This window comes from Culex quinquefasciatus, chromosome 2 (genome assembly GCF_015732765.1).
Source record: "Culex quinquefasciatus strain JHB chromosome 2, VPISU_Cqui_1.0_pri_paternal, whole genome shotgun sequence".
In the NCBI taxonomy this organism is placed as follows: Eukaryota; Metazoa; Arthropoda; class Insecta; order Diptera; family Culicidae; genus Culex; species Culex quinquefasciatus.
The window spans coordinates 35,912,069-35,928,494 of record NC_051862.1 but is presented as its reverse complement, the minus strand read 5'-3'; the positions used below and the strand labels follow the sequence as shown (position 1 = coordinate 35,928,494).

At 37.1% G+C, this 16,426-nt stretch overlaps 2 protein-coding genes across 2 annotated transcripts; one reads left to right on the top strand and one right to left on the bottom strand.

Annotated features, from left to right (window-relative positions):
• Nucleotides 1-3,082: 3,082 nt before the first annotated feature.
• LOC119765958 lies at nt 3,083-8,621 on the bottom strand. Its single transcript, XM_038250249.1, has 4 exons — nt 8,505-8,621; nt 7,993-8,061; nt 3,505-3,778; nt 3,083-3,448 (listed from the first exon to the last, which is right to left on the bottom strand). Exons 2-4 carry the CDS (start codon nt 8,016-8,018, stop codon nt 3,083-3,085), a joined length of 666 nt encoding a protein of 221 aa, XP_038106177.1. The 5' UTR covers nt 8,019-8,061; nt 8,505-8,621.
• A 755-nt stretch (nt 8,622-9,376) lies between these two features.
• On the top strand, nt 9,377-10,530 carry LOC6049706 (leucine-rich repeat-containing protein 40). Its single transcript, XM_001866390.2, has 2 exons — nt 9,377-9,474; nt 9,540-10,530. The coding sequence occupies exons 1-2, from the start codon at nt 9,455-9,457 to the stop codon at nt 10,291-10,293; spliced, it is 774 nt and encodes a 257-aa protein (XP_001866425.2). The 5' UTR covers nt 9,377-9,454; the 3' UTR covers nt 10,294-10,530.
• The last annotated feature ends 5,896 nt before the right edge of the window (nt 10,531-16,426 follow it).

Here is a 16,426-nt window from a genome sequence, read left to right as displayed (position 1 = left end):
GAAATACATCGGAGAGAAGAAAAAGAAACGATAAAATTGAGCTGTTTGAAGTATCAGCCAAACAGCCATGTAACGTCAAATCAAAAAATAAAATGCAATTTAGGATGGATGAAAATTTGATGGTTAATTATTACCTTTTTTATGTAATTATGTTTTAATTTATTTTAAAAATACAGCTACAGTTTAGAATTAATTTTTTTATAAAATTGCCACATTTCTAAAGAAATATAACACTTTTTTCTGTTACAAAATATGTCTTCATATTTCAATGATTATTTTACTGTGAATAAGGGAAATAAATAATTCTACGTTAAAAATCTCCCTCATAATTTAAATGATTTAGATTTAGAAATATATATCTTTCATCAGTTTTAAGATCTCGTGTTGAAATTTAAAACCTGAAAAAACACAATATGATAATATTACATAGATCTGGAATGTTGAACAATTTTATTGTGTGTAAATTTACATATTTCTACGTGTAATTTTACTTATTACAAAAGTTAAATCAAAAAAGGGGTAATATTAAACTATTCAAATTTTCTATTTTCCAAAATAACACTTTTTTTAACTTCAAAAGTCAGAAAGGACAAAAGCTCGAAAGACAAAAAATCGAATGGACAAAAGGTCCAAAGTATTTATGAATAATACTATAAAAATCATTTTTTTCTGAAGCATTTTTGTGAATTCAAAGATGTAAAGTATGAACATATTTCTATGAATTTTATGATATTTTGCTTCAGTAACAATATTGTGATTTTTTTCATTTTATTTTTGTTTTCAAAAAAAGCAGTGTTTTGAAAAAAAATGAAACAATAATCCAAATTTAACCTAGTATTCAATGCAACAAGATTTTTAGGCACGATTCTTCCGAGTTGGATAAATATTACGAGTGCTGAAAAAAAACAGTTTGGTGTTGCATATACAAAACTTTTTGCAACTTTGAAAAAAAACCTTTAAAAATTATACTTCAGGGAACTTCAGTGTATCTCCACTTCAATTTGGCATCCGTGTGTTTAATTCGTAAAAAAAAACATTTTTAATCAACTCAAAAACAAAACAGTGTCGAAAAACATTGTTTTTCAATACATATGCTGGAAAGTCGAAACTTTTAGAGCACAAACGAATGCTATAATGAACTATGCAGTTCATACTTACATGGACACGATTTTTAAGTGAATGTTATACATATACTTTATCAAAACAAAGTTCAGTAATTTTTTTTTGCAAATATGATTTTTTTTTTGTATTTCCGTTGCAAAACAACTTATTTGTCTTTCTCGAATGACGAAAGGCAAATTTTTCACTGTCCAAAATAAAATTATTGAAAAGAACTTATCAGTATCCATTTAAGTGCTAAAATGTTCAACTTTATACTATTTGTACCAAAAAGTGATAAAAAAAATCAGAGTTCCTTCTCAAGATACAGAAAAAAGCTGCCAGGAATAAAATATTTTTTATATATAAATCAGCTGATTTCGAGTTTTATTTTACTATTTTGTTTCTATTTAATAATAATTTTGGAATATTGGTCGATTGTTCTTAAATAAAACATTCAAATTATTTTAAATACTTAATTAAAATTGTATCATCCAAAATAAAGCTTGTTTAAACAAAAACAAAAATTGTTACCAAATTAAAAAAAATTGAAATGATTTCCGATGTTTTCAGAGAGCAGTAAAATACTTTTTAATGTTGCTACTTTAGTAGATTTTTGCTTTGTTTTTTGTTTTAATCTATTTATTCGAACATTATGTTTACTTTTAATTTCTTTTTTTAGTTTTTTTACGTATTCAAGACAAAAATCTGTACAACATTCTTCTAATTTATCTTCTTATTCAGTAATCAATATAAACAAAGCTCACAAAACACAATAAGGTCCCTTAACTTATGGGCCAAAAGGCCATGTTACATGAAACGGGAAAAAAAATCTTTCGAAATAACAGTTCAGTAAATTGACAATTTCAAATCATTTTACGCGAGTGAGAGTAGTGCAACAGTAGATGAACCTTGTTTAGAAGGAATCAGTTAGACAAATTAATAACCCAAAAAGTAGCAACAAGATAACAAACAACTATATTTGAAACCACTTTTAACTTTCTTGATCAAAGTTCTTCTCAAATTTATAAGTTAGATTAGTTAACATTTTAAGGAAACCACAAAACGGGAAAGCTATTAGCCAAACTCAAATCGGCAATCTTTAGGTTTTAGAGCAGCATTCCACTGTATATCCTAACAAAGAGAAAAAAAACAATCACAAAGTGTGCTACACTTGGGTCAAGACGCGTACACACTAAATTGAAAAGTCCCCGAAATCACAGAGAAATAAAAATATGCTCGGCAATGGAAAACACGATCAATTCAGTGTGCCTTCAAGTGAGAATAATAAAATCGGTATTACTAAAAAAAAAAGGACGACGACGACGTCGTCGTCGTCGTGTATGCTTATTACAAAAATTTCGAGTGCGTAGCTTAGCTAAACCTCACCTCGTTGAGTTTCGCTTTTTTATATACATCCTTCAACCTAATAAATTAATCCTAACAAAGAAAACAAACTAGCGTTTAAAAAAACATTCTACGCTACACATTCACGCCAGACGGAGTGCTCTAATTTGGGTGCCACCCTCGATTGGCAACTCTGCTAGCACATGACACCAGTGTTGCCAGTTTGGTTGCCATTCGAGGAAAGAACAAGAAATCACCAATTTCAGTATTCTACACGCGTGCGCGCAATCAGTTGTGGCAGTTTGCCAATGAAAAAAATCACTAAAATTTGCTGGAAAAGATATGAGCACACACACACACACACTCACACCAGTGGAACAAAGTCAATATGCAATAATTCAACGCCTAGAAACTTATGATAAAAAAGCCATGCTCCATGGAAGAAAATATCAATTGGCTTAGGAAATCATCATTTGTAAATCTCATCCCAAAAAAAGTTTAAGCGAACGAGTCTTGGTAGTGAGGAAAACCCGTTTAGGATTGGCCATTTTGAGACTGTGCGTGGTCAACCAACATGATCTAGTGATAATAAAACGTTACTGAAAAACAAAAACACACTCAGAAAATTTTACCTGTTTTATTCTTGCGTTTCCTCCAATGAACTATCATTGAAACGTGGAGGATGGTAAATCCTCACCTGACCATCCCTCACAACATCTCCAAAGATCGAGTTTGACAATTCGGTCGAGTTTTTCTTCACCAAAACTCCAATCGGCCTTCGCAGTATCTGCAGCACCGTCTCGATCGACAACCGCGCCAAGGTGGGTGAGCACCTGATCTCGATGTTGACGTCATTCAGAAACGGGCCCACAATCTGCGACGCGTAAATCTCCAGCTGAATGTACGTGGTCGCCAGTGCTCCCCAAACTTGCGCAACGCGAAATCCAGCCCACTTGTCCTGGGGTGACTCGATCCGAACGTGGTTGATGCTGGTCCCCAGGGGCTGTCATACGAACAAGATCCATCAAACGAATGCACCATAATTTGTTTTGTACCTACATTCCGAAAATCCACCACCTGCGGACTCTGCGTCCCCGCGAGGATCCGCTTCTGGTAGCAAATCAAGTCGTTTTTGTTCCACACTCCAAACTCCACGATGGGCTGGTAGTCCGGGAAGAACCAACCGGCGGCGTCACAGAACCGCAAAGCTCCTCCTCCCAAAAGCGTCCAACACAGTCCAACAAGCAGGATCCTCATCGTCGAGACTGGTTTCGGCAGAGGCGGGGTCGCCTTATAAAGGCCGCCTTCCCGCGGAGGGGTCACGCTGGTTGACCTAAATTTGGGCGAATATTTTACTTGGAATTCCTCGAGTTTGACCAAAACAACGAGATTGCGTGTGAAAGACGCAAATTGAGCCGAACCTGATCGATGCATCTCACAATCTCTCTTATAAGGATGACCTCAGCGGTTCAAGATTGTGGAGTCAATTCAGATTGTAATGTTTTTATCCCGATTGATCCCAGTTTAATTTTGTTTATATGGAGATGATATTGCGGCCAAGATTCCTAATGTAGTTTTGATATATTTTTGAGAGTGTAAAATAAACAAAAAACTAACTAAAATACAGAGTTTTCTGATGCTTAACTGTTCGAAACAATATTAGGGGAAAGTGGGGCAAGTGTAACAAGCTAAGGAAATCCTCGTTAAAACCCATTAAAACGTTAAAACATCTGTCGGATTTTTTCATAATCACCTTATTTCAGGTCTTGACTAAGACTTTGACAGAACAAATTTTGAAAAAATCCTGTTTTCCAATGTTAAAATGTACGTTCTACTCAACTAGTGGGGCAAGACGAACAACCCGTTGGGGCAAGAGGCGGTTACGTGGTAGTAGAATTAGTTAATTGCACTGCTAGCAACAATTCCTCATACTGGAAATAATCAAAATTGTAAAAATTACGGCCGTACGAGCGATTGTTCCTCTTGCCCCATATGGTCGTCTTGCCCCACCTTCCCCTATTCAATTGATTTCAGTGAAATTTTGCATGGGTTTTTTACCTAATTTAATTTTTATATGTGGTGTTTGCAGATATTGACCAAAACCGTCAAAGTTGTTTTGGTCGAGGAAGTCCTATGCAAAATTTGAGCTTATTCGAGGTACAGTCATCCTTCATATTCGGAACGGCCAATATTCAAAAAATCATAGCAAATCGATAATTTGAACTTAATGATTCGCTTTTACCTTCATTTCAAAGCTTTTCCTGCGATCTTTCGAATGCAGTATCGAAAAACTGCAAATTTTAACTTTTATATCAAGTTTTTGAAGAAAAACTTCGACCCTTGAAATCCACAAATTCGGAAGATTTTTTTCTTACGGATGTAAACAAACATTGATTCTCTTCAGGAGTACATATTTTCTACAAAATAATGACTTCACACACATGAATCAATAAAACTACAGCTTAGTAATGTTTTATGAATGATCTGATAGCTTTTTTTGTGAAAATATCTGTTAAATTCAGGTGTTCCACAATTGTGGGAGGCACAATAACATCCCACAATCATGAAACATGCAATTTGGAGGCAGTGTTTTGCTGCTCAGGATAAAAAAGTCTTGAAATGCAGTTTTTCGTTTTCAAAGTACTACTTTTACTAGTGAAATAGCAAGAGAATGTCAAAATAAAGGTCATAAAAATAGTAAGGTCGCCAGAAAAGCTGCATTTGGCATGTTATTGACAAATTATCTCAAAAGTGTTCCGAATTTGTGGGTGTTCCGAATATGTGGGATGATTGTACTTTTGATTTAGATCCTTCTGGTTTGACTCGGAATACCTGTTTAGTAAATATCACCAGATTGTAAGAAAATAACTTCAAAGGTTTAATCTGCCAATTTTGTATCAAATTTTAAATCAAGAATTCATTTTTTCCATTACTGAACAGAAAATATTTAATTGAAAAAGGGAATATAAAGTGAATCAAAGCAAAACTTGAAAAAGGGATTTCAAAAATATTAACTTAAGGTCAATTATATGAGACATCGGTAAACGATGTGTAACCAGTGTGTCTGTAGTGTTCGATATCGGTGTGACTCGTCGCGTATTTGTGTAAATGTAGTGCTAAGAGATGTTCGTGGTTGTCGACGGAAAGCTACCTGGACGTCTCCCAGAACGACCAGTCCCACGCAGTGCGTTGTTGCCGCTAGCCACCACCAGATGTCGTCGTGGAAAACATCGCACGAGAGATCAGCAGGGGGTGGCGAAAGAGGGCGAAAAGAGAGGAAAGTTGGCGGGTCTTGGATCGGGAGGTTCAGGACGAAGTGGCCAGGATTGCGCCATCATTAAGTCCGGTGTTGAACGACGAAGGAGGCTGTCGTCAAGCGCAGCCGAAACCGAAGGCCAGTGTCCCAGAGTTGGACCAGCGGCCGCAGTGAACCTGACCGTGTCAGGAAGTGCCCGGAACCGTGCTACGTTCCGCGGACAGCGAAGAGCAGGAGCTGCTCGAGATTTGGACATCCCAGGTAGGATGGTATCCCCCACAACAACCCCCCTAGTGAACCTTGATCCCGACCGCCATCGCGCTAACGCCATCTTCAAATCCCTCTGCCCTAGGACCTCTCGGGTTTACCCCAAGTGAAACCCCGTTGGTTTCTGCCCTGGCCTTGCCATATCCGGCCCGGCAGACCAACCCCAAAACCACCAACCGTCAATCCGTTGGTCGGTGCGTCGCCAAGCCGCCACGTAACCTCCGTGTCCCAAACCCGGACAATCCCGACGGAGGCGCTGCCTCGTCGAAGCCTGCAGCACCGTTACACGCTCAGGAAGGACACGGACGGCTGGCGATAGGTCCGAGAAGCAGCAGCAGAAGTCGGAGGGTCCATCCGACGACCGAGAAGCCACCCCGTTGGCGTACTGCAGGAGGAGCTCAACGGTCATCCGGACGGAACAACGACGACCGCAGTGCAGATCGGGGCCCCGCAGCAGATCATCGGTGCACAAGGAAGTAGGAAGAAGGATCGTGTGAGGTAGGATCTAGGAAGTAAGGAAGTGGGAAGGGAGACGTGCTAGCGAGGAGTTAGGAAGTGTGCCCAATAAACCGTCGACGGAACCCCGAGAAATAAAACTAATTTCCTTAGACGACTGCGGATGTTTTCTTGGCCTAGCTTAACTTCGAGCGTCATGCCGATCCTGGGTTTTTAAGGAGAGTCCCATCGGTATCTGGCTCTACCTATACTGGAAGCACAGCTCAGCAACCTCAGTTGTTATAGATGAATATTCTTATTTTTATTATTGAGCTATTTTTCATTAATCTTTAACCTTTTAAAAATTAAGCCTGATTGCATTTGTGTCATTTTATACGTAACTAAAAATTAAAAATCTGAAAAATGATATTTTCGCAGTTTATTTAATTTATACATTATTAAGGTAATATTTTTCTAAATACTAGGTATTATATTCTCGTGTACACCATATGGTATATGTATCCTTTTTTAAGTCACCTTTTTTTTAAATGAATCTCGATTTACGCAACTTTTTTTTTTCGAGTAGAGAACAGAACACTGATGAAGTCTGCAAGTAGTAGACGAAATACATATCTGTCGAAATATTAAAATATACAGCGGAATTAAAAGGAACAACTTCTCTCTTTGCATTCACAGTAATGCATTCTCCCAAAATGCTCTACCAAACCACAAACCAGTTTTTATGTTCAAAAAATCATATCTCCGAATCCTGTTAATGGATATTCGCAATTTTGGATTGGTTATCATAGGACCTTTAAAAATATTCAGCTAGTTTTTTCGAACCTCAACATATTTTTCCTTAGAGGCTAACATTTCCTTTGAAACGGGGCGCACTAAAATTGGTTCAACCGTTCCGAAGATAGGATTTTTTTTTTTTTTGAAAAATGTGGATTTTGCGAAAATTGACGAAAAGTGCCTTTTTTTGGATCACCCTACTTTGGATAGGAGCACCTTAATCGCCAAACAAAAAATACAAGTCTTATTATTTTGGTCAAGGAACTCTCATGCCAAATTTGAGCCAAACCGGAGCACTTTTGATTTGGAGACTTACTGATTAGTGTGTCCCAAAAAATGAGATGTGGCGGAAAACTTCGGGCTCACCCGGATTTTAATAGGTTTGTGCCTCAGGAAACAATGTAAAAATCCCAAAAATCGTTTAGAACTCGCGATTTGCGATTTACTGAAAAAAATCTGTTTGCATAAAAAATATCATATTTCGTTCTAAAACCATGATTAGGAGTCCTGCCAATAATGTTCTGTAATCTATATTCATATTGATCCAGGAAGTCGTCATTTTTCATTGGCAGCCAGTTAAAGTTGAAAAAATTAAATCTTTTGCCTGATTTTTTTTCAAATTTCTCTCAAAAATCCTTCAAAAAAAAAATTGCCCCATAATCATTAGAATCATCTTGTAGGTAACAATTCTTCTGAAAAACTTTGCCTTTTTAACAATTAGCTTTCGTCACTTCAGTGCCAAGATACATTCTAGTAATATTCCCTATAGATGAAAACTCAATTTTATCACTTACACCACTGTTTCAGCTCCTGCCAGCATTTTATAAGTTTCCAAACCTTTTGTATTGTTTTATAACGTCAATCTACAAGAAAAAACTATAATTTACATTGATTTGACTATGTTTCGTTAGCGCCAATACGAAGAAATGTATTTTAAATTAACTGCCTTTAGTGCAACAAAATAATGTTTATTTTAATATATTGATGAAAATTGCTTTACTTAAAAAATAAACATATGTATTAGTGTATGTAATTTTTTTTCATTAAAAATCAATTTTCATCAAAATCATGAAAATACGCGAATATAAAATATAATAATTGTAATTTAAAAAACAGTGAAAAATGTATACACCCGTACAGTTGATATGAAATCATCAAGTTTCAAAAAAAAAAATTTACGAAAAAAAAATTGCTAAAAAACTTTTTCTGGTTTTCTACATCGAAAATTCAATAAAATTCAATAGATTTTTAAACTAACCCAAACATGCTAAAAATGTTTCTAAAAGATTGATTTCAGTATAATTACCCAGAGAAAATTGTGTAATCAAGAAGAACTTTATCGTAGAAAATATTCCATTCAACATATTAAGCAAAGACACGCAAGTCACGTAATCGGACGAAACTTAACTTTCGAGATGAAACAGTAACATCTAATCCTATAGGATAATATTACCCAACTACAAAGTTCACGCTGCGATCGCGTTGATGCAGTGTTCTGGTTCATGACAAAATGCAATCATTCCTCTGATTAACTCAGACTTGGCGGCGAGAAGTGATTTGATTTGCATTCGTTACACTTTACGCCGATGATGAGGTGCGATCACACCTGCCGAGTTCATAGTTCCAGCCTTCCGTCATCCTGCTGGCGAATGTCTCTGCCAATGATCCAGACTGCGATCTTGGCACTCAATTCACGTTCTTGTTCAATCAAAAAGAATTTACAAACTCCCGCATGAACTTCACGTTGTGTGGTCCAAGCGCTAACTCTGGACTACGGGTTCAAACGTCGACCAGTGGTCTGACCTGGCGTCTACAATAGCATCTGCTACCCTCATAAAGTTTAGCACGTAATTTTCGCCTAACCCGAGCGGGTGCCCCTTTGTCATTTACATTCCCAGCTGTTAATGATTCGTCAATTAGTGCAGTTCGATCTTAAGTGGGAGCTAATGGAATGATCTATGCGCAATTGTGCGCACAATTTGCGGAATCCACTAATTATGGCGCCGAGGGGTCCACCAACCCTCGCTAACGATGCAAGCGATCAACGCGTTGGGAGACCCCTCGTCGTTCGATCATAATTGATCCCAGATGATGATCTGATCCGTATCAAACGCGGTTGCGTGCAGCGCGCGGGATAGTTTACATAACAAAATGCTTAGAATTTGCTAGGGACTCTGAGTCAACAACTGGGCGCGCTTTTTTGCGCGACTTGTCGATCACTCCACTCAGTTCAGCCGAGGTGTCTAGACCAGCACGATGGGCGCTCAGCTTAGAATGTAAGTTGTGTGTCTGAGGATCGTTGAGGATTCCGGACTAATCAGGTATCTTTGGCCTCCCGCAGTGCATCGATCCTGCTACTCTCCCTGGTGGTCCTCAGCAGTGCCCGTTACGAGCGTTACGTCTGTCAGGTGGTCGAGGATGATTGGTGCACGCTGCAGAAGATCTACATAACCTCCCGGACCGACCTGCGCGGTATCCGCTTCCCCGACGATCAATACGAGAAGCTCCGCATCGGTCAGCACTACGACTTTGCCGACACGGACAGCGTAATCAGTGTGTTCTCCGGTGGCCTGTTCCGACGGATGAGCCGCGTGCGGTACCTCCGCATGAACGCCGTCCGAATGCAGGGTCTGGACATGCCCGACACCGTCCTGGAGCTGGACGTGTCCAACAACTGGATAAGCAGGATCTACATCAACCCGGACCGAAGCTACAGCCTGCGGAAGCTGAAGATGCGAAACAACCTGGTGACCAGCGTCGCCAGCTTCAAGTACCTCAACCAGCTCGAAGAGCTGGACATGGCCGAAAATCTGATCCACCTGCTGAACTTTGAACTGTTCTCGTTCATGCCGTACGCGCGAAACCTGAACTTTGCCCACAACCGGCTGCTCGAGGTTCGGCCCGGCGATTCCGACCTTATCCTGTACTACCTGGAGCGGTTGGACCTGGCCGGCAATCAGTTGAGGGAGATCGATCTGCAACGGTGGACGTTCCCGTCGCTGCGCATGTTAAACGTGACCGGGAATCCGATCCAGCGGTTGGACTACTTTGAGCTTCAGCGAGCGTTTCCCCGGCTTTGGCGGGTGACATATTGAAGAGGTGGAGAGGGTTGGTGACAACATTGTTGAACAGTGTAATATTTTTTCCAGGAATTTGAGATTCGTTCTAGTGATAGTGATTCGAGCGTAGTGGCGTGATCAAGCCGTTTGGTCGACGAAGCATATGTTGACACAAATATTCTAGTGCAATTGATGGTACTTTAGTGATTCGTAATGAATAATATTTGACAAATAACTGTTTTTATGACCTTTTATTGGAAAGTTTAAAAGAAATAATGTGTTGTTTAGCCTTTCTCACTGAGGTAAGGTAGTAAACCTGCACTAAAAAAGGAACTTTTCACAAAAGCTCGTAGACCCACTTTAATGCATACCTATCGACTCAGAATTGAAAATTGAACAAATGTCTGTCTATCTGTGAAGCGTATGTTGTTCTGTGTGTGACCAAAATTTCCATTCAGTTTCTCATCACTGGCTGGAACGATTTAACCCAAACTAATTGACTCTAATTAGGATCCCCTATATCGATATTGAATTGTTTGAAGTTGTTTTGTAGTTTCGCATGTTTTCACTTGTTTGATAAGTGGCCAGAAATCATTTCAAAAACTCTCATATATGATTATATATTTATCGTTGATTTAATATTGAAAAGACCATTCCAAAAAATCTCATAATTTGAAGATCTAGAAACCCTGTGGAAAGCTATGGCCACTAAAGTGATATTTATGTACTTATCTGAATCGATACTATGCCCGAATCCATGGTTCGACCCAACGTAAGTCCTGTCAAAAGAAATCCCAACGAATCTAAATGTTTGAAAATCTGCCAACCCTATCTCATGTTATGGTAACTTTAGATATGAGTAACCCTCCAAACATTCTGCTTTTTGGAATTTTAATTTTTGATTAATTTGCGCAAAACCATTGATTTTTTTATATGTTTTAAAAAATAAAAAAGGCAGCAAAGACGCAACAAAGCAAACAATATTTGTAAATGTTTCCATTTTTTTTGAATTTTTTTTTTTTTTAAACCATTAGATATCGTAAAACGGGGTGACTTTGATAGGATTTCAATTTGTTTTTGGATTTTGCATAAGAATGACCCCTTGGAGATTGTTGTGGCTTGTGCATTGCTTGTATGTGGGGATTTTTCGAAAAAAAAAAAAACTTTACTTAATCCACCAGAAGGTGGTTGCTGCCTTTCTCCTAAAAGCCTTGCAAACACACACTACTAAAGCTTTGGCTAACGCTTACTTAGTAAAGACACTATACATCTGAGTGCTACCATCTATGATAAATTCAATAAACCATTTGAAAGCACTGCAGTGTTTGTGTGCGTGCACTTAGCGGAAAGTTCCGACAGCTATCCGCCGGAGCTTTCAAATTATGTAAATAATGACCCTTTTTTGTATAACCCAAAACAGTTTTTCGAACATAACTTTTGAAGTACTGCACCAAACTGAATGAAATTTAAAAAAAAAACTTACCTGAAAACGAATCCAAAAACATAGATCCGAACAAAACTGGTAGAGCCAGTTCCGAGAAAAGTGAGTGAGCAAATAAATTCTACGTCCATCCACACGCACAGACATTTGCTCAGAATTTGATTCTGAGCCGATATGTATACGTAAAGGTATATCTTGGAAGCTCATTCAAAAAGTTTAATTTTCGAGTGATTTTATAGCCTTCCCTCAGTGAGGTGAGGAAGGCAAAACAAACCGGATACACTCACTCATCACAAAGACATTTTTTTTTGAAAAAAAAAATCTGATTCTCGCAATGTACGAGTCACAACAATCCATCGAAAAATGGACCTCGGATTCGTGATCAGGAACCAAAATAACCCCTTAAAGCAAAGTTTCACGCAAATCGAAGAGGGGTCGGGGCATCTGCTGTGTGAGTTGGCGGAAAATGACTCTTTATTATTTTAAAATATTTTTTTCTGTTTATTATTTTCATTTCCTGAGCAACTCTCTACAAAATCGGCCGATTTCGACCATTTTTATTTTTTGTATTTTTTATTTGACTCAAACTTTGTGGGGGCCTTCCCTATGACCAAATAAGCTATTTTGCGTCATTGGTTCACCCATACAAGTCTCCATACAATTTTGGCAGCTGTCCATACAAAAATGGTATGTAAATATTCAAACAGCTGTAACTTTTGAGTGAATTTTCTGATCAATTTGGTGTCTTCGGCAAAGTTGTAGGTATTGTTGAGGACTATTGAGAAAAAAATAGGTACACGGAAAAAAAATTGAGGATTTTTTTATCAACTTTATTTTCACTAAAACTCAATTTCCTAAAATACGTATTTTTTGATTTTCGAGATTTTTTGATATGTTTTAGGGGACAAAAATCCGCAACCTTTGAGCCATAGAGAAACATGGTCAAAAAATCTGCCGCCGAGTTATGATTTTTTGAAAAAATAGTGATCTTTGGAAAAAAAATCGAAGTTTCATGCAAAAACAAGTTTGATATTATTTTTTAATGCAAAATTGAATTTGCAATCGAAAAGTACTCTGCTGATTTTTTGATAAAGGGCTCTGTTTTCAAGATATAGCCACCGAAAGTTTGATTTTAGCGAAATATTTGCAGTTTTTCAATTTTTAAAAATAGTGACCATGAGTGACCATTTCTAAAAATATTTTTTTTGAAAATTTCAGAAAATTTGCTATAAAATTGTCTAAGAGACATTGAAGATTGGACCTGAGGTTGCTGAGATAGAGCCGCTTTAAGAAAAAGAAACACGAAAATTGAAGTTTTCTAAGACTCACCAAAACAACCCACCTTTTTCTAATGACGATATCTCAGCAACTAATGGTCCGATTTTCAATGTTAATACATGAAACATTCGTGAAATTTTTCGATCTTTTCGAAAAAAATATTATGAAAATTTTTAAATCAAGACTGGCATTTTAAATGGGCGTAATATTCAATGTTTGGCCCTTTTAAAATGTTAGTCTTGATTTAAAAATTTTCAAAATATTTTTTTTGAAAAGATCGGAAAATTTCACGGTGGTGGGCTGTTTGGGTGAGACTTAGAAAACTTCAATTTTAGTGTTTTTTTTTTCTTTAAGCCGCTGTATCTCAGCAACCAAAGGTCCAATCTTCAATGTCTCTTAGACAATTTTATAGCAAACTTTCTGAACTTTTCAAAAAAAATATTTTTAGAAATGGTCACTCATGGTCACTATTTTTAAAAATTGAAAATCTGCAAATATTTCGCTAAAATCAAACTTTCGGTGGCTATATCTTGAAAACAGAGCCCTTTATCAAAAAATCTGCAGAGTACTTTTCGATTGCAAATTCAATTTTGCATTAAAAAATAATGTCAAACTTGTTTTTGCATGAAACTTCGATTTTTTTCCAAAAATCACTATTTTTTCAAAAATTCATAACTCGGCGGCAGATTTTTTGACCATGTTTCTCTATGGCTCAAAAGTTGCGGATTTTTGTCCCCTAAAACATATCAAAAAATCTCGAAAATCTAAAAATACGTTTTTGGGAAATTGAGTTTTAGTTAAAAAAAAGGTGGTAAAAAAATCCTCAAATTTTTTTTTTCGTGTACCTATTTTTTTCTCAAAAGTCCTTAATAATACCTACAACTTTGCTCAAGACACCAAATTGATCAAAAAATTCACTCAAAAGTTACAGCTGTTTGAATATTTACATACCATTTTTGTATGGACAGCTGCCAAAATTGTATGGAGACTTGTATGACACAAAATGTTATATTTGGTCATAGGGAAGGCCCCCACAAAGTTTGAGCCAAATCAAAAAATACAAATAAAATCCATTTCCGGTTTTGGTAGAGAATTGCTCTCCTGGAATGTAATCAAGATCAAAAAAAATAACGCCCTTTGAAATGTTAGTTTTGATTTAGAAAAAAATCAAAATATTGTATTCGTCAAGATCGAAAAATTTCGCCAAAAATACTTTTCGATTGCAAATTTAATTTCACATTGAAATATTAAGTTAGAAAAAAAGTTTTCCGTGAAGTTTGGATTTTTTCCAAAAATCACTATTTTTTCAACAATTCATAACTCGCCGGCAGATTTGTTGACAATACTTCTCTATGGTTCAAAAGTTGCGGGTTTTTGCTCCCTGAAACATATTATAAAATCTCTAAAATCAAAAAAATACGTATTTTGGGAAATTGAGTTTTTGTGAAAAAAAAGGTAATCAAACCCCAGCAAAATTGTTTCCGTGCACCTATTTTTTCTCAATAGTCCTCAACAATACCTACAACTTTGCCGAAGACTTGGTGTCAGAAAATTCACTCAAAAGTTACAGATTTTTGAATATTTACGTACCATTTTTGTATGGACAGCTGCCAAAATTGTTTGGAATCTAAAAAAATAAATGGTCGGAATCTCACATGCGATTTTCCTGCTTGTTTTAACATTTTTCACGTTTCGTGATATTTTTATGAAATTTAGTGTTTTGGAGTTATCCTCGTGAAATCAGAATTTTTCAACCTGAAAAATGGCCATGATAAGACACATATCTCAAGTAGTCTTTTGGATTCTCTAAAACAAATAAAAACCCAAATATGGGTTTGTTTTCAAAAAGGGCGATTTTTGCTATCCAGCTTTTTAAGCGAAAATGTCGTTCGAATGGTGAACGCCCGAAATGTCAAAATCACGCAGTGGTACCAACATTACGGAAAAAGTGTGCAATGACATGACAGCCACATTTTTTTCTAATGTTGGTGCTACTGAGCGATTTTGACATTTCGGACGTTCAACATTCGAACGCCATCTTCGCTTAAAAACCTGGATGCGATAATTTTTAACAGGCGTGTATTCTAGATTCTTGCGCAAATGTTGGTTTCGGTCAGAGTTGAGAATCATTACTTGAAAATGTGGATTTAATTTAGTCTAATGAGAAATTTGTATTATCAAACTTGAAATATATTTGTTCACAATTCGAATAAAAATATAAGACAATTTAGAATCCACCAAACTGCTACTCATAACCTACTGGAATAAATATCGATCAACAACTATTCCTACAAAAATCAAATCCAAAGAACCAGGTAAGTGCGCACAAAGTTGTACGTGAACGGGATACATAATTTACTGGAGAGTAAAATTACGGACTCCGGAAGAAATTACCATTTTTATTGAGTCTAGTAAGAGCAAAACTTTCCTTCAGTTTTTTTTTGTTTCTGCAAGTCGTCGCCCTTGAAAGCCTCCGCTGCATCGTGTGTTGAGATGGACTCCACCATCATCCGTCAGGTTGTGATGCAAATTTAGATCAAAGGCCGAAAAGTGCTCCCCACCAACGTTTGATAAGAAAAACCATAACTAACATGTCCCCGAGCTTGGCTTCCCGTTTGGCTGGTTTAAATTCGTCCGGGTCTGGTTGAATGGGGATCAAACGAAAGTGCGTAAAACAATGAGCTCGCACAATCCTTTCCGAGTCGTTAATCGAAAGCAGGAACATTTTGTGGTTCCAAATCGGAGACGGTCCCCTCAAGTTGGTAGGGCGCTCGATAATTGAATTTGGCGTTTTGTTGTGCGGGGTTTCTGATTTAATTCGATTGTGATCTGGGTGGCGTGTGGGAATTTGTGTGTTTGCTTAATTGTTGCAACAGTATATGGCAAATCTTACAAATTTGGAATGTTGAATGGAGCGACAGAAAGGGTCATCAAGAGATGGTTTTAATATATTCAAAACTAACCTCAAGTTCCATGAGACAACAGTTCAATGTTGTCCCTTGGTAATAACTTTTTTAAATACTAAACTTTTGTACAATAACTGAAAAAAATGCCTTCAACCCAATTTACAGTATGGATTATTAAATATAACCAAATCACTTTTGTAAAGTCTTCTTCAAAATATGGAATTTTATATGGAGGAACCAGAGAAGCAAAATGGCTTTTCGAACATAAAAAAATAACAGTGGCTAATATAACCAGATTTTTGCAAATAATGTAATTTAATTTAATTATTTTTCATATTCTTTTTCACCTCAAAATATTATTTCAAACCAGCACCCCAACCGCCAAGGGTCGGTCGACCAAGCGCGCACACTGACAGCCTCCTCCGCCATGGCTGCCGGAAAAGTGCGTCACTTTTCCGAGCAGAAGCTGGCAGAAGGCTCTTGCCACACCGGCAGAAGGGAAAACCGCGCGCGCCAGATTCAAAAATTTCACATATAAATGGCG